Source organism: Priapulus caudatus, unplaced genomic scaffold, assembly GCF_000485595.1.
Source record: "Priapulus caudatus unplaced genomic scaffold, Priapulus_caudatus-5.0.1 Scaffold1358, whole genome shotgun sequence".
Lineage (NCBI taxonomy): Eukaryota > Metazoa > Priapulida > Priapulimorpha > Priapulimorphida > Priapulidae > Priapulus > Priapulus caudatus.
In genome coordinates this window covers 24083-42570 of record NW_014578419.1, presented here as the reverse complement: position 1 = coordinate 42570, position 18488 = coordinate 24083, and the positions used below count along the sequence as shown (strand labels likewise).

Genomic DNA, 18488 nt, shown 5'->3' with positions numbered 1-18488 from the left:
GTGCAATGATTTGATTAATATCTGCAAAATTATCAGGCTATAATTAGGAACACAACAACAAAGACAAAAATTGCCATACACAATAGTTGCAGTGTGTGATAATTTATATATCAACCCATCTAGATAAATAACAGTAAATTACTGAGTAATGGCAGTAGTGTATAATAAAGAATCGGTTTCGCCATCTCCCATTTCATAATTTGGGATTTTCATCCGATTCATATGCAAACACAATGTATACTGTGTGTCTAGTCGCACGGCAAAAACACAACTAGCATCGTACGTACATTACCTATTCAATAAACTGAAAAACTTATTTGTATAGATTACAGTTTAATTTCCTAACATTGGCACGTAGGCATGACCTGCCGCCACCTGACCGGCGCAGTTTGTGCGCACATGATCACAGTGCATGACTCGCCCAGTAAACTGGCACTACTAATGGCTGCAAGCGCCACCTAGCAACAACGCTGATGTTCAAACCCTAATTCGCTAACGTGCTCTCCGCCGAGTCGACGCCACATACAATTCTCGCGTGACAGGGGAGGTTTATAGAGGGCGCCGGTGAGGTCAAGACCGCGAGACGACGGTCGGGCGACGATGATCGACGATGCTGGCCTCTCCGTAGAGGGCTCTCGCGCGTCGCAGGAACGAGCGGACCATCGTCTTGACGACTTCGTTGAAGAACACGGAAGACAGGTGCGAGTGAAGCACCGAGCGGAACTCAAATGACAGCGAGAATTCGAGCCGGCAGCTGCTGTCATTGCCGCGGATACCGGGGCTGAACCGCCATGTCGTCTCCAGGTGGTTGAACAGCATCCCGTCTGTGCAGACAGAGCGCACGAGGTTCGGGGGCACCACAGTCACGACGGAGTTGTATCGCTCTATCAGCGGATGGAAACCGATCTCCATCATGCAGTTGAAGTGTCGGCTGGTGCGGTTCGCGATGGTCGCGTCTGTGCACCACGGCACAAACTCCGGGTATTTGTCGACGTCGGCGACGACATTGTACATCTGCTGCATCGAGTAACCGAGGATACGCTGTTCTGAGTAGTCCTTCCGCTTGCCGCCAAAGGGCAGCGACGGCAGCTTGAAGAAGTGCCGCCGCGGACAGAGGGAGGGCGGCGGCGGCGTCGAGCCGCGTTGCGAGGTCGCGGGAATCCTCGACAGGGGGCGCTGGGGTGGCGGCCTCGGCTCGTGAGCAAGGAGCAGGGACGACGCGGCATCGCGACACAGAAACCGACTACTGGCACGCATCTCTGATGATGTCAACCTGAAACACGGAAAGCATGTCGCTGTAGACCAGACGTGTATTTTAAGTGTCTCAAGCACTCTAAAGACAATTATGTGGTACCGTAACCCAGAAACATCCAGCAATGGCAATGCGACTGCCACTGCAGAGGCAGCAGTGCAGTAGTTACTAGATGATGTTACCGGGAGTACGGCAGCTAATAATTACAAATGTAAAGACAAGTTCAGGCACAGAGTCAACTCACGTCAAGATAAACGTTATGTCAGGGTTCTCCCTACGTTGCGCAAACCGGGCGCGCCCGCCCCGTTTGGGAAAACTCCACCCACGTTTCAATTGTTGCGCCCCGTTTAACTTACCTCCGCCCCGATTAAATTCCACCACAATAAAAGTTTGACAGCGCGGGAATCGATCGTCAAGAATTCCCATTCGACCAGGCCCCCCACGCGTGTATTTTTAAGGTACAACTAATGAGTAAACGTACTACACTACGCATGCACTGCAGACCACACACAAGTACAAACAGTCACCCTGTCCCAAACCCTAACACAAACTATACCAACTCGGCTGTCTTATATACAAGTACCCAAAATACCGTCTATGTGTTGGTCGGCGATTTTACGCATTACGGTAAAAAAACATGCCCCCGCGACCCCTAGTTTCCACTCCCCCCTCCCCCTCCCACCCCTTTCCCCCTCCCCTGTTTCACTTTCATCCTTGGGAGAACCCTGCGTTATGTGTATGAATAGTTATACAAAAGACCATAGATATCAGTAAGTACTTTCTTCCATATTGGAAATTGGATTTGGAATTCTCTATCTTCCTCTTTGGTTAATTGAAAAAGGGAAGATTTTTAGTTTTACTGCGATCCGTATGGGGCGCCAAGTGTCGCATGACTGATTTCGTTACGAAATCAATGATTTTGTAACGAAATCAAGTCTACAAAGTGATTTCGTTACGAAATCAACTACTGCGAGTGATTTCGTTACGAAATCAGCTACTGCGAGTGATTTCGTTACGAAGATCAGCTACTGCAAGTGATTCGTTACGAAATCATGCTACACTTGGCGCCCGGCACGCCAAGTGTCGCAGTGACTTTATTTCGTTACAAAATCAAGTCTACAAAGGGATTTCGTTACGAATCAACTACTGCGGGTGATTTCGTTACGAAATCAACTACTGCGGAATGATTTCGTTACGAAATCAACTACTGCCGAGTAATTTCGTTACGAAATCATACTAGCGAGTGATTTCGTTACGAAATCAGCTACTGCGAGTGATTTCGTGACGAAAGCATGCGACACTTGGCGCGCTGGCGCGCCAAGTGTAGCATGACTTGATTTCGTAACGAAATCAAGTCTACAAAGTGATTTCGTTACGAAATCAACTACTGAGCGTTATTTCGTTACGAAATCATGCGACACTCGGCGAGCCGGCGCGCCAAGTGTAGCATGACTTGATTTCGTTACGAAATCAGCTACTGCGAGTGATTTCGTAACGAAATCATGCTACACTTGGCGTGTGGGGCGCCAAGTGTCGCATGACTGATTTCGTTACGAAATCACTGATCCTCCTGAAAATCCTCCTCCTTCTCCACCAGCTTCTCCCTTCTCCCCCTCCTCCTCCACCAGCTCCCTTCTCCCCTTCCTCCTTCTCCACCAGCTTCTCCCCTCCTCCTCCACCAGCTTCTCCATTCTCCTTCTCCACCACCTTCTCTCTTCTCCCTTCCTCCTTCTCCACCAGCTTCTCCCCCTCCTCCACAACCTTCTCCTTCTCCCCTCCCTCCACCAGCTCCCTTCTCCTCCTCCTTATCCCTCTCCCTTCTCCCCTCCTCTCCACACTCCCTCTCCCCCTCCTTCTCCCTCCCTCTTCTCACCAGCTTCTACCACTTCTCCCAGCTTCTCTTCCTCCACCACCTTTCCCTTCTCCCCCCTCCTCCTTCTCCACGCAGCTTCTCCCCTCCTCCTTCTCCACCACTTCCCCTTCTCCCCTTCCTCCCTCTCCACCGCTTCTCCTCCCTTTCTCACCACCTTCTCCCTTCTCCCTGTCTTCTCATTCTCCACAGCTTCTTCCCTTCCTCCTTCTCCACCAGCTTCTCCTCCTCCTTCTCCACCACCTTTTCCCTTCTCCCCTTCCTCCTTCTCCACCAGCTTTCTCCCCCCTCTCACTAGCTTCTCCCCCTCCTCCCCACTTCTCCCCTCTCCTTCTCCACAGCTTCTCTCCCTCCTCCTTCTCACCAGCTTCTCCCCTCCCTCTCTTTCTCCACCACCTCCCTTCTCCCCTTCCTCCTTCTCCACCAGCTCTCCCTCCCCCTTCTCCACCACCTTCTCCCTTCTCCCCTTCCTCCTCCTTCACCATCTTCTCCCCCTCCTCCTTCTCTACCAGCTTCTCCCCTTCCTCATTCTCCACCAGCTTCTCCCTCCTCTTCTCACAGCTTCTCCCCTTCTCCTTCTCCACCACCTTCTCCCTTCTCCCCTTCCTCATTCTCCCCCAGCTTCTCCCCCTCCTCCTTCTCCACCAGCTTCTCTCCTCCGCCTTCTCCACCACCTCACCATGCTCCTCCTCCTGTACCGGCCTGAATATAGACAACCCCGTTCCGATTTCCTAAATTCCCGCAGTCCACATCCTAGACTGGTACTCGCTCCCATCTTGATTACTCGATGGTAACTAAGCCCATCGATAACTAAGCGAGAGGTGGACCGGGTACCAGTCTCATCCACATCCATGCACGCCACGCCCATGTATGCATATTTTTCACTTTTTCTATCTTATCCCGATTAACTATTTTTTCCCGTAATTAATAAATAATATAACGCAAATATTACATGATTTATTTGTAGACTTGATTTCGTAACGAAATCACTTTGTAGACTTGATTTCGTTACGAAATCAGTCATGCGACACTTGGCGCCCTTACGCCAAGTGTAGCATGATTTCGTAACGAAATCACTCGATGTGTAGTAGCTGATTTTCGTCACGAAATCACTCGCAGTAGTTGATTCGTAACGAAATCACTTTGTAGACTGATTTCTCGTAACACGAAATATCACCTTTGTAGACTTGATTTCGTGCGAAATCAATGTATTAGTAACGAAATCAGCCATGCCGACACTTGGCCCCTACGCCAAGTGTAGCATGATTTCGTAACGAAATCACTCGATTGTAGTAGCTGATTTCGTAACGAAATCACTTTGTAGATTTGATTTCGTAACGAAATCACTTTGTAGACTTGATTTCGTAACGAAATATCACTTTGTAGACTTGATTTCGTTACGAAATCAATGATTTAGTAACGAAATCAGCCATGCGACACTTGGCGCCCTTACGCCAAGTGTAGCGCATGATTTCGTAACGAAATCACTCGATTGTAGTAGCTGATTTCGTCACGAAATCACTCGCAGTAGTTGATTTCGTAACGAAATCACTTTGTAGACTTGATTTCGTAACGAAATATCACTTTGTAGACTTGATTTCGCTTACGAAACTCACTGATTTAGTAACGAAATCAGCCATGCGACACTTGGCGCCCTTACGCCAATGTAGGCATGATTTTCGTAACGAAATCACCGATTGTAGTAGCTGTTTCGTCACGAAATCACTCGCCAGTAGTGAATTTCGTAACGAAATCACTGTAGACTTGATTTTGTAACGAAATATCACTTTGTAGACTTGATTTCGTTACGAAATCAATGATTTAGTAACGAAATCATGCTACACTTGGCGTAAGGGCGCCAAGTGTCGCATGGCTGATTTCGTTACTAAATCATTGATTTCGTAACGAAATCAAGTCTACAAAGTCGTATTTCGTTCACGAAATCAAGTCTACAAAGTGATTTCGTTACGAAATCAAATCTACAAAGTGATTTCGTTACGGAAATCAGCTACTACAAATCGAGTGATTCGTTACGAAATCATGCTACACTTGGCGTAAGGGCGCCAAGTGTCGCATGGCTGATTTGTTACTAAATCATTGATTTCGCAACGAAATCAAGTCTACAAAGTGATATTCGTTACGAAATCAAGTCTACAAAGTGATTTCGTACCGAAATCAACTACTGCGAGTGATTTCGTGACCGAAATCAGCTACTACAATCGAGTGATTTCGTTACGAAATCATGCTACACTTTGGCGTAAGGGCGCCAAGTGTCGCCATGACTGATTCGTAACGAAACTAAGTCTACAAAGTGATTTCGTTACGAAATCAAGTCTACAAATAAATCATGTAAATATTTGCGTTATTATATTTTCTATACTGCTGGAAAAAAATAGTTAATGGTAAGATAGAAAAATGAAAAAATATTCATACATGGGGGCGTGCGTGCGATGGATGTGATAGACTGGTACCCGTCCACCCTCTCGGCTTAGTTAGCCGATGGGCTTAGTTACCATCCGAGTTACAAGAAGGGAGCGAGTACGAGTCTAGGATGTGGACTGCCCGGGAATTAGAAATCGGACCGGGGTTGTCTATATCAGGCCGGTCACAGCGAGGAGAGCAGTGAGGTGGGAGAGGACGACGGAGAGAATGGTGGGAGAAAACGGAGGAGGGAGAACGGTAGAGAATGAGGAAGGAAGAAGGGAGAGAGTGTGGAGAAGGCAGAAGGGCGACGAAGCTGTGGAGAAGGAGAGAGGGGGAGAAGAGCTGTCGGGAGAATGAGAAGGGTGACAGGGAGAAGCTGGTCAGAGAAGGAGAGGGGAGAGATGGGAAGTGAGGAGGAGGAGGCGAGAAGCGTGAGAAGGTTGCGTGGAGCAAGGGAGGGGAGAGCTGTGGAGAAGGAGGCAAGGAGAAGGAGTGTGGAGAAAGAGGAGGGAGAAGCTGGTGGAGAAGAGAGAGGGAGAAGGTGTGGAGAGGGAGAGAACTTAGTGGAGAAGGAGGGGAGAAGCTGTGAGAGGAGGAGCGGAGAAGGGAAAAGTGGAGAAGGAAGAGGGAGAAAGGCGGTAGAAGAGGAAGGGGAAAGTCGGTGAGAATGAAGCAGGGAAGAGGAGAGAAGTGGTGGGAAGAGGAGGGAGAGCTGGTGGAGAAGGAGAACGGCGAGAAGCGGAGAAGGTGGTGGAGAAGGCAGACCGCGAAAGCTGGTGGAGAAGGAGGAGGGGGGAAGAAGGGGCAGAAATGGGGAGGAGGAAGAGAAGCTGGTTGGAGAAGGAGGGAGAAGCTGTGGAGAGAGGAGGTGAGGCGGAGAAGGATGGGAGGAAGGGAGAAGGGAGTTAGGGAAGAAAAAGGTGGAGGAGGAGGGGAGAAGGGACGAAGGTGGAGGAGGGAGAGAGCCTGTGAGAAGAGGACGGGAGAAAGAGACAGCTTGTGCGGGGAGAAGCGAGAATAGGGAGAGAGAAGTGGTGAGAAGGAGGATGGGGAGAAGCTCGGTGGAGAAGGAGCCAGCGGGGACGGACTGCGTGAGAAGAGGAAGGAGAGGGAGGGTGGACGGTAGGAGGAGACAGAAGCTGGGGAGAAGAGGAGGATTTTCAGGAGGATCATGTGATTTCGAACGAAATCAGTCATGCGACACTTGGCGCCCCCACGCCAAGTGTAGCATGATTTCGTTACGAAATCACTCGCAGTAGCGATTTCGTAACGAAATCAAGTCATGCTACACTTCTGGGCGCGCCGGCTCGGAGTGTCGCATGCATTTCGTAAACGATAATAACGCTCAGTAGTTGATTTCGTAACGAAATCACTTTGTAGACTTGATTTCAGTTACAAAATTCAAGCTCCATGCCTACACTTGCGCGCCGCCAGCGCCGCAAGGTGTCGCATGCTTTCGTTCACGAAATCACTCGCAGTAGCTGGATTTCGTAACGAAATCACTCGTCAGTAGCTGATTTCGTACGAAAATCACTTCGCGAGTTAAGTGATTTCGTAACGAAATCATTCGCCGAGTAGTTGAATCGTAACGAAATCACTCGCAGAGTTGATTTCGTACCGAACATCACTTTGTAGACTTATTTTTGTAGACGACAATACAGTCATGCGACATATTGGCGTTGCCGGGCGCGCAAAGTGTAGCATGATTTCGTAACGAAATCACTTTGCAGTAGCTGATTTCGTAATCGAATCACTCGCCAGTAGCTCGATTTCGGTAACGAAATCACTCGCATTAGTGACTTGGTAACGAAAGTCACTTTGTAGGACTTGGGATTTCGTTACAAAATCATGATTTCGTAACGAACATCAGTCATGCCGAACACTTGGCCGCCCATAGATCCGCGAGTGGTTGATCTGTTCTATTTTTGATCAACTCATCGGTCCTTGCCAGTCTTGCGATACACAGTTCCTTGGAATTTGAGCTAGATACAGGAGCCTAGCGTTAGGCAAGATACATACAATAATGTAAACCACAACAGCAGAGTTAGCGGCGTGTTGCGGTTTACATTATTGTGACATTTGTACTTGTATCAAGAAGCCTAATACATACCTAGAGTGTAACAAAACGGAAAAACTACGGCAGGAAAAATCGGTGCCTATTTCACGACATGTAGTATCTCTCACTTTGCCTGCGAGTCTAGAATCAATTTTTATTGGGTATGGGCATTACAGCAGAATTCTTTTGCTCTCTAAAAACAAGACCACCGACTTGCCAGATACGCGGAGTACATCGTAGTGCTGATATATTGGGCTCCTAAGACCTTCCCCTCCCACATGCCTCACACGGCCCTGCATCCCAGCTTACTTCCAGCAACCTAAACGCCTCTCTAGGTTGCTTCGTGAGGTTCGGTTTTTTCCCGCCTCAATTTTCATGAATGATTTTCGGGTGCAGGTGCAGGGTAAGAGGTGACTTTCGGGCCGGCATCGCCTATGCCCTTATCTCCCATTATCTTTACCTTAGCACGGCTAATGCCGTCATGATGGAAGCCGCAATGTTTTTTTAATTACAGTCTATACAACGCACTAGTAAGCAGCACAAATTGGGCATGTGATCATCAATTATCCAGCGCTCCAAAGCCGGCGACGGAAAACGATTAGCCAAAATGCTTAGAGGCCGTTTAGGCTTGCGCAATCAAGCTGGATGCTCGAGGCCCGTGTGAGCGCACTGTGCGAGGGGCAGGTTTAGGAGGCCAATAAAGTCTCACCTAGGAGTATGTATTGACAAGCGGCTTGGTCTTGTTTTAGAGAGCAAAGAGTTCTGCTTAATGCAAGATACCATAAAATTTATTCTAGATTGCCAGGCAATAGTCAGAGATAATGTTGTCGTGAAATAGCCACTATTCCGTTTTCCCGTTGTACACTCTAGGTATATATTAGCTCTTTGACTTGTCATGATTCTACTACTTACCTAGGTAGGAGGTTAAATACAGGAAGTGACAATAAGAGAGATAATAGCGTGGCCCGGTGGCCGGGGGCCACCAAACTTTATGTCGGCCACAAAAGTTCCAAAATGTTAAATTCGGTTGGCCCGATTCGGGCCACTACAAATTTCAGAAAGCTGATCTATGCTGATAAAAATTGGTGTTCTTACGTGCTAAATCTCATTGGCAAAGGAGAGCGAGCAATTCTGCGGAGCGAGGGCGCACAGGTCCACGCACGCTCAGGCATGTCAGCCGCGGGGCATGAACGGGCGCATGGCTTTAATCGATCTCTACTGCGCGGCCCACAAGCACGTTATTGCTGTCTAGACTCGGTATCCGCGCTCACGCTCTGCCTAGGACAATGTCCCGACGCGTGGCTGCCTCCGCTACGAACGAACAGTGCCGGGCCGCGACACCACGTCTCACGCCAGAGGTCAGAGAATCAGCGGCGCCGAGGCGATAGCGATATTTGGAAGCGCCCAGCATCCACATGTGATTACATTGTATCGAAGCGAAAACCCGACAATGCGTACTAAGACAATACGGGGCCTGCTCTTGCAGCTGTTCTGTGCGAGGCGTATGTAAAACATGAACCGGCCGACGGCGCATCGAGGCTTCGACGGATACCAATTCGTCATAGAAAGAACAATGATGAAATTTCTCCTTTTTCTGATGTATTTCTGTTAAAAGAATGGCTCTAACGAAATAGCGGGACACACATGCGTCCGGGACATCGGTCGGGTACGGGGACGCTGGCCACACATGGGCAAAGATAGACATCGTCTGGTTCACCGCTGATTGCTAGCTAGCTGCACTGCCTGCTCACTGTTTCGGATGGCGAAGCCAAAACTGCCATGCAGTTCGAACAGTTCGCGTAGAAATAAACTGAACTATTCCATGAAGATGGATCAGTATTTTAAATCCGAAGTGTAAATATTAGGCTTTGTAAGGTTTATCTGTATGCAGTTTTCTCTTTCTCTTTACCCCACAACGAAAATATTACTTAGTCTTAGACATGGCTGCCTTTTTCTTTTTAAATGCGATGCGTGACCCAGCTACTTTTGTTGATATAATTAATGGTTCTACTTTATCTGTTATAAATTCTGCAATATTTTAATTTTTACAGGTTTTCAAAGCCCCTTGCCAAAGACATTTTACACTTTCATGAGATTAAATGTATATGTTTGAATTTATTTTAACATGTAAAAGGCCAATGTTGTTGTTGTGTTCTCCTACCAGTTACTTGTTTTCCAATATTTGCATGCTCTGCTGACTTTGATCATTTCTTTGAACGTGCTGAAACTGATCGAGGGTAGCAGCGTGCCAGCCGCGTGTTTGATAAATAATGAGTGAATGTGAAAAATGGTATGCAAGATGTCTGGTGAAAATTTGATGCCGGTGGAATGGATAATTCAAATGTTATGCCTCAATCAGCAATTGTCTCACAGTGTGTGCATTGGGTGTGGGGTTGTTTAAAAGACTTGTGCAAGTGCAATGCAGACGCGCCCAACTTATCAAATAATATACAATACGAGATTGAAATAAAGATTTATATGTTGTTTCTTTGTTTTTTTTCGGGCCACCAGATTTCAGTTTTCGGAGCCACCAAAAATTCGAAAATCAATGATTTGTTGGTGGCCGATCGGGCCACTGAAAAAAAAGTGTTAGGTGTCGGAGCCGTTGACATATACGCACGGCTGGCCAGCTGTGGATAAGATTCAATATGGCTATACGCACCGGCCTGGCATGCAATTAGTTGGCCGAGATCGTCAATATGGCTAGGAATGAGGAAGGGAGAAGGGCAGAAGCTGTGGAGAAGAGGAAGGGGAGAAGGGAGAAGGTGGTGGAGGAGAAGGGAGAAGCTGGTGGAGAAGGAGGAAGGGGAAAGGAAGAAGGTGGGGTGGAGAAGGAGGAGGGGAGAAGCTGTTGGAGAAAGGAGGGATGGGGAGAGGAAGTGTTGGAGAATGAGGAGGGGGAGAAGCTGGTGAGAAGGGCGAAAGGAGTGAGGACAGGAGGGCGAGGAGGGAGCTGCGTGGAGGAGGAGGGGGTGAAGGGAGAAGCTGGTGGAGGAGGGGGAGAGCTGGTGGAGAAGGAGGGAGGGGGAGAAGGAGAAGGTGGTGGAGGAGGGGGAGAAGCTGTGTGGAGAAGAGGGGGGAAGGGAGAAAAGGTGGGCTGGGCAGGCAGGGGGAGAAGGAGGCGGGGAGGTGGTGGGAGCGGAGAAGGTACGAGATGAGGGAGCAGTGCATGCAGGGAGAGGGACTGGAAGAAGGAGGAAAAGGGGAGGGAGCGAGCTGGTGGAGGAGAGGGGGAAAGGAGAAGCTGTGGAGAATGGATGGAGGGCGGAGCGGGGAGAAGTGTAAGTGGGAGAAGGAGGAGCGAAAGAAGCTGCGTGCGAGAACGGAGGAGTGGTGAGAAGGGAGAAGGTGGTGGAGGGGAAACAGGTGGTGAATCCTGGTGGTAGGAGGAAGGAGAGCAAGAGAGGGGGAGAAGGGAGCTGATGGAGCAGGGAAGGACGGAGGGGATAAGGAGTAGGGAGGAGGGAGCTGGTGGAGGAGGGGCGAGAAAGGAGAAGTGTGGAGGAGGGGGAGAAGCGGGTGCGATGGAGAAGGAGAAGGGGAGAACGGTGGCTGGAGAAGGAGGCAGGGGAGAAGCTGGTGGAGAAGAGGAAGGGGAGAAGCGGAGCTGGTGGAGGAGGGGGAGAAGGAGAGCAGAGTTGGGAGGAGGGAGGCGAGAAGCTGTTGGGCAAGAGGAGGCAAGAGGAGAAGAGAGAGGTAGGTGGAAGAAGGAGGATGGGAGAAGCTGGTGGAGGAGGAGGGGCGAGAAGCTGGTGGAGATAGGAGGAATGGGATAGGAGGGGGAGAAGGGAGCCTGGTGGAGGAGGAGGGGGAGAAGTGAGCTGGGTGGAGGAGGCAGGGGAGAAGAGAAGCTAGATGGGGAGAAGGGAGGAGGGGAGAAGCTGGTCGTAGCTTCTCCTTCTCCACCAGCTTCTCCCTTCTCCCCTCCTCCCTTCTCCACCAGCTCCCCCCTCCCCTCCTCCCTTCTTCCACTACCTTCTCCTCTCCCGCCTCCTTCTCCACCAAGCTTTCTCCCTCTTCCCCTCCTCCACCAGCTCCCTTCTCCCCCTCCTCCACCAGTGCGCCTTCTCCCCCTCCTCCACCCAGCTCCTCTTCCCCCTCAACTATCTCCTGTACTCCTTCTCACACCAGTGCTTCTCCCCTCCTCCACCACCGGTCTCTCCTTCTCCCCCTCCTCTTCTCCACAGCTTCTCCCCCTTCCTTCTCCACCACTCTGTCTCTTCTTCTCCCCTCCTCCTTCTCCACCAGCTTCTCCCTTCCTCCTCCTCCACCACCTTTCTCCTTCTCCCCCCTCCGTCCACCAGCTCCCTTCTCCCCCTCCTTATCCCGCTTCTCCCCCTCCTCCTCTCACCAGCTCCCTTTCTCCCCCTCCTTCGCTATCCTTCCTCCTTCTCCACCAAGCTTCCTCCCCCTCCTCCACCACCTTCTCCCTTTTCCCCCTCTTCCACCACCTCTCCCTTCTCCCCTGCCTCCACCAGATATTTCCCTTCCCCTCCTCCTCCACCAGCTTGGTCCCCAGCCTCCTTTCCACCACCTATCTCCCTTCTCCCCTCCGTTCAACCAGCATCTCCCCCTCCTTCCTTCTGTCCAACACCTCCCTTCTCCCCTCCTCCTTCTCCACCAGCTTCTCCCCTCCTCCTTCTCCACCACCTTCTTCCTTCTTCCCTTCCTCCTTCATCACCAGCTTCATTCCCTTCATCCTCCACCACCTCTCCCTTCTCCCCTTCCTCCTTCTCCACACTTCTCCCTTCTCCCCTCCTCATTCCTAAGCCATATTGAGTCGGCCATACGCGCCGCCGTGCGTATAGCCATATTGAATCTTAATCCACACGGCCGCCGTGCGTATAGCCATATTGAGTCCGCCACCACGGCCGCCGTGCGTATGAAGCCATATGAATCTTATCCACACGGCCGCCGTGCGTATAGTCTCGGCCTAAATACAGTGCAAAAGCCAGGGGCAGGACCTCGAGCGAATCACTCACGAATGCATTACGATCGATTCTTTACCATACATACCTCCGCACTGGTTTCAGTCTAAATATAATCTGTTTCAGCACTGTTAATCAGTTGACAGCAGCCCGGAGTGCAATAGATCACCATAATAACGATTGAAAAACTTATTATATATGTTCAAAAAATCCACAGTACTCGCTTGCTATGCTGCCAATCGCCATCCTGGTGACCCGTGACGCAATTTCCCCTACCTCTTAGCGGATATGATGTCACCAGGTCGTCAAACCATAGGTCAAACTAATTGTGACGTTTAACAAGAAACATGCTGTCGTATTCTTTCTCTCTCTGCAAATATTTATGCATTATGATCTGCATAATATATATCTAAAGTATATATAATATGCTTTCGTTAATAGAAGTTGTGACTGTATGTAATCCGTAAAGTTGTTACTGTTTATCCGTGCTCGTGGACCGCCAGGTTCGCTAGGGTTCGTGCTCAAAATGGCAGCCTCCATGCGACGTCTTTTGCCTGGCAACTGTGGTAGATTTATTCAAAATGTGTTACCTAACGAGAGATTGTTGGAATCGAGGTACAGTAAATCACATGGAAATACATTTCAGCGCACCCTTCCGTATGTTCAATTCCGTATGACCCATTCTCCAAACACACCTGCTCCATGGTGGACAAAAAAGCTCGACACAAGTGCACCGGAAGACCTGACCAGTGATAATGAGGCTTTTCTGCAAGATATGGTGGAGGAAAAGTACTCAGTAGACTCTCCCCTCAAAGAAGGCCCTTGGGAAAGAGCTGATTGGACACCGAGGTTAATTTATTGCACATATTGAATTAAAATTTGACGTGAAAATTGAACATTTTATATTGGACACATGTGAAATACAATGTAAATTCTGTAGGGATTCATTACTATAGTACCATTTATGTTGTGTTCTTTTTAAGATCCGTGCGATGTGGATTAATCTGCCGCAAAATTGGTGTTATTCCACAGTGGCTAAACAATGGGAAAAAGTTTTACACAACTTTACTGCAGGTACTTGTTATTTAAAATAGCTTAGCCATATTAGACAACCATATACTCTGTTATATGTACACATGAGATTGTCACTCATCACAAAAATTAACGTATTTAAATCTATATAACCCTCTTTGACATAAATCTGTCAAAAATTGATAAAAGTAATTTGAATGTAATAGAAACAGATTAATGATTGATCGATTAAATGGTCATTCATGCTAACATGCCAACGCAAAGTCGTTCTCCGTGCATGTTATATGCTGATTCTGTGTGGCATAGGTCGCTGACAACCACGTGATCCGATACACGCCGCCTGAGATCAACAGAGAGCGGCGTAGGGGGAGCCGGACGCCGAACTTCGGCATTCAGGTCGTGGGAGCAGATAGTGCTGACCCACGTCTTGTGAGTTAACCCCCGTTTACGTTGCCAAGCGCATTACAGACAAAATCGAGTTTGTGAATATCTTACCAGTATTGTTAGATTAACTTGGAGCTTGACCACGATTCATTATTACATAAGACACGTGTAAGAGTGTTGATAACTCTGTGACGGACTATCATGGGTGAAAGACTGTTACATAAGGATGCTAGTGTCGTACTGTAGATCCCACCCTGGTTGAGTAAGTATCCACGACAAGCAAAAAATAGAGGTATGTGGTGTCCAAAAAGTAGGGTGGTTAGCCCGTTTATTCTTACGATCAACAAATATCAAAATATCTGCAGTAACGATAAAACTCTTTTCTAGACACTCAAACTCCCGTGTCTCCAACCACGCACCCCCTAACAACACTCTTCTAAACCAGTGACACCTAGTGTCCATATAAGTAAATAATAAGTCGCATTGCGACACTAGGCATGGCAAATTTCTCCCTCTCTCTGATTTTCACTTGTCATTATCCAGTTCAAGGCTGAGTACCTGGGACTTTTCCAAGAGGCAGGTGTGATGCCGAAACATCACCTGTCTCGCTTCTTTGTGACGAGGGATGCAGTAATACAGCCAGGTAATCTCATTATGCAGTAGTACATTACAAAAACAGTCGTTGGCAGCAAAGTGGAGGAAAGTCGATATTTTGGCATAAATGCGTTAAAAATCACATACAAATTAGGCAAGTCATCTATATACATTTATATCAATCTAGCGAATGTGTTGCGTGTTTCAGGAACACAGCTGAACGCCATGCACTTCAGTGTTGGAGACTTCGTTGACTGCCAGGCCAGAACGTAAGACCAATAGTCGACGCAGGAGTACAGACAGATAGAGAGATAATAGACAGATAGATAGAGTTGTGAACACAGTTGTATCGTGGAGCTAATACACTATGCTTCTCACAGTTGCAGCATGCATTCGATGTCAGTTATGTTGTACGTTATCCAATAGGTTATTAAATTTGTACTTTTCTGTTGCAGAATTGACCACGGTTATCAGGGAGTTGTGAAAAAGTGGGGTATGAAGGGAGGGCCTGCCTCCCATGGTGCAACCAAATTTCACAGAAAAATGGGTGCAACAGGAGGAGGAGGGGTAAGTTACCATATTCTTACTATAGGACACAGGCATGCCACCCCACGTGCTTAATATTTGTTTGTTCTCAGTCAAGATGACAGTTCTGATAAGCATGCATAATGATATAGTAACGAAGAGTTCTTGCACAAATTTATAGCATTGATCCTGTGATTATGCATTCTTAGAACATGGCAAGAATCTGGCCTGGCAAGAAAATGCCAGGACACATGGGAAACGAGTGGAGAATTCTGAAGGGACTGAAGGTAAGGTGATGAACGCATGGCGGGGACAGCTGCTACTGCAACAGGCACGATTAGTCTTAATCTAATCATCTAGGTACTGTCAGGAATCCTAATTATCTGATTATAATATCGCGTGTGTACTATGAGTAGGGCTGTCAGCCTGTCATTGGTATCAAATTATTTCGATTCGATTATTGATATATTTTTTTTCGATATTTCGATCCGATTCGATCCGATTCGATTTAATAATTATGTAATAAAACATGAGCCGTGAAAGTACAGTAAACTCATGTATTGTGTTCTACTTATGATAACTATGCATTTTATACATCGCTGTGCTTAAATGCAACGTGGGCGAAGTATATTTATCTGAATTCAACCAGATTGACCTGGCGTCGCGGCGATGGCGAAGCAGCAGACATGCTTTTACGGTAGACAGATTTTATTATAGAGATCAGTGAGACAGGATACGCACCAGAGACAATAGAACACCACAGTTATTGATTGTCTCTGTATGCATGCGCCCTGGACTACTTCCGATAATGGCGGCGCTCAGTCAAAAATGCTACCGATGCTTCGCTGGCTACATTTTAGCAAAAAAATAAATAAAAAAATCCGATCGCTATTTTTCGATTTATTTCGATATCGATATCGGACGCAAATCCATCGCGATTTATCGATGAGTTGGGCATCGATGACAGTCCTAACTATGAGTACTAAGTATATATGAGTGATTTCATGTGTATTTGTCATCAGAAGAACAGAACTGGGAGAATTGACGTTATATGTTGTTGATGCCATAACCACGGCAGCTTGTGGATTTTGGTAAATAGATCGTCAGGAGCTCATGTGTGTCGTTCATTGACGGTGGCAGGAAGCGAGACAGATCGGCTGAACATAAGAGTGTCTGCACTCGATTAATTTCAGATATGGCGCATAAACACAAAGTACAATGTGCTGTACGTACATGGTCCCTGCGTGCCGGGCCCTCACCACTGCTATGTGCGTGTGATGGACACCATCCTGCCACTCAGGTCAGTATCACTTTAACTTCCCTGTGTCACGTAATGCTGTTGTCTATACGTGTGTGTGAGTATGTATGAGAGTACACACATGTCACAGTAACACTAGGCACACTACTAATCATATTATATATATATAATACTGCGTCGCCTCTATTTTAATTTAATATTTGTATTAAAATTTGTATTTAAATTTATGATTGTCATCAGGACATGTTATATCGGCCCTGTGTGCCAAATTCCATGACAATCGGCTAAAAACAGCACAACTTACAGGTTCTACAATATTTCCACAAAAATGTTGTTACCATGGCAACGATCACTCCACCCACACCAAAAACGACTGGCGTCTTCGCTTTACCTTAACGCACCTTCATGCCAAATTTGAAGATGATCCGAGATGTCACAAAGACAAAGGTCCGAAGGAATGAAATTATGCCACCTTTCATGCAAATGCATATTTTGATGCAAAAGCATTGCAATATGGATAAGTAGTTCCAACAATATTTCCTGCTTGTCAGTGTAATGGAGGCATATATTTGTATATATATATATACCATATTACCCATCGGTTTAGGTTTAGGGTTAGGGTTAGGGTTCTAGCTCATCTAAGCTCTCAAATCGTGAATTTATTTTCCAAAGGCGTTATTTCGATATCTAGCGCCACCACCGCCATCTTTGTCTCGTTAAGTATGAAAGCGAATGGGCTCCCGTACCCGTAGCCTCGAGACATTAAGATACGGCTACCGTACCCGTAGCCACTGCCTTAAAATTTAGAAAATTTCCTCCAAGTTATGGATCGTTATTCGAATTATGATCGAAACATCGTGTTTTAACGTAGCGCAATTCATTTGGGACGTCCAGAAGGGGGCCAGCTCGATTCGCGTGAGAATGCGTGGCACGGTTTCGGAGGTCATACGGAAAATGAGACCTACGCTCTTTCTACTATTATATTATTATAGATACTAAGATAGGCCCTACTGTATACATCTATATAGTATTACTGTAACGGCCGTGCGTTATTTCACGTATCTCCCCCAAAACCGCCATGACGAATGTCCGCATTTACCTCTTACCGGGAGGTGGGGTTTCCAAGGTGGCGAACACGATAAGCTATGTCACTAGCCTATATTTCCCATCACAACGTTAGTAAAACAACATTTCAACGACAACAACATTTCACCCTTTCCTTCGCCAGGTCGCCATTGCGATCGGTACCTGCTGCCATCTCTAGGCCCTTACGGACAATTATTAACGACAAAAAGTCATCGGTAACGAAGAGGGGGGGTACTATTCACAGTGAAAATAAACTGCTTTTCACATTTCACAGTGAAAATAATGCTCTTTTCACAGATCACGGGGATAATCCAGTTTACAGCTAAAATTTCAGACACATAAGATAAGGTCCTAGAAGTATACAAGTCTATTTCTTGACTAACAACACTTGTGAAAATCAAAATATGCTTGGGCAGTAGTCATGCTTATACATGTGTGTGTGCGTGCGTGCGTGCGTGTGTATATATATACATATATATATATAGTTTCCATATGTTCTTTGTATCTGGAGCGTGGGGGGGTCCGGGGCATGCCCCCGTGAATTTTTTTAAAGTTAGACTATATTTGGTGCATTCTGGTGAATTTTGAGGCCTGTCACCGGTTTCTGGAAGCCGGTGCAAACCGGCCTAAATCCGCGCCTGACATGCATACATTCACGAGGAAAGAGACCTCTTATTCACAATACACAGACTAAATAAAAGCTAAATCACGCTTCACACAAGGTGGTCCATTCACAGTTCACAGACAAAATAAATTGCAATTCACAGTTCACGAGGTATAAAAACGGCCGATCACGTTCCACGGAAATACTCTTACATACCCTCAACGTTTATGCGTGGGCTAACACAGGCGAGTAGTGAACACAGTACAAGGCGTTAGTAGAGATCACAGGCGAACCCAGCACACACGCAAGGTAAATACTCATAATATCGTTATTAGTGTAATTCATAATGATAACAGTATTGCTATAGCATTTCATTCTATGTTACGGCATACACATACAATAAAACATACATGCAGACATATGCGCGCACACACACCCTTATTCATCATTCACCATTCACTCGCGTTCACTTTCC

General features: G+C 47.2%; 2 protein-coding genes across 5 annotated transcripts in view; one reads left to right on the top strand and one right to left on the bottom strand.

Annotated features, from left to right (window-relative positions):
• Window positions 1-86: 86 nt before the first annotated feature.
• LOC106816358 (coenzyme Q-binding protein COQ10 homolog B, mitochondrial-like) lies at window positions 87-12837 on the bottom strand. 2 transcript variants are annotated; one of them, XM_014820941.1, is made up of 2 exons: window positions 12751-12837; window positions 87-1273 (listed from the first exon to the last, which is right to left on the bottom strand). In XM_014820941.1, the coding sequence occupies exons 1-2, from the start codon at window positions 12774-12776 to the stop codon at window positions 571-573; spliced, it is 729 nt and encodes a 242-aa protein (XP_014676427.1). In that variant the 5' UTR covers window positions 12777-12837; the 3' UTR covers window positions 87-570. The 2 variants fall into 2 exon arrangements, with proteins under 2 accessions (XP_014676427.1, XP_014676428.1); XM_014820942.1 differs by having other exon boundaries at window positions 12619-12809.
• Window positions 12838-12863: 26 nt separating this feature from the next.
• Window positions 12864-18488, top strand: part of LOC106816356 (39S ribosomal protein L3, mitochondrial-like) — a 6181-nt gene continuing 556 nt past the window's right edge. Inside the window, exons 1-9 of one of the 3 annotated variants that reach the window (XM_014820939.1) lie at window positions 12864-12944; window positions 13177-13379; window positions 13514-13604; window positions 13869-13991; window positions 14490-14589; window positions 14749-14809; window positions 14996-15107; window positions 15275-15352; window positions 16259-16365. In XM_014820939.1, the coding sequence (XP_014676425.1) occupies window positions 13204-13379; window positions 13514-13604; window positions 13869-13991; window positions 14490-14589; window positions 14749-14809; window positions 14996-15107; window positions 15275-15352; window positions 16259-16365 (848 nt within the window). In that variant the 5' untranslated portion in view covers window positions 12864-12944; window positions 13177-13203. Of the gene's footprint in view, window positions 12945-12999; window positions 13380-13513; window positions 13605-13868; window positions 13992-14489; window positions 14590-14748; window positions 14810-14995; window positions 15108-15274; window positions 15353-16258; window positions 16366-18488 lie in introns of those variants that run through there. The other 2 variants (XM_014820937.1, XM_014820938.1) reach the window with 2 other exon arrangements.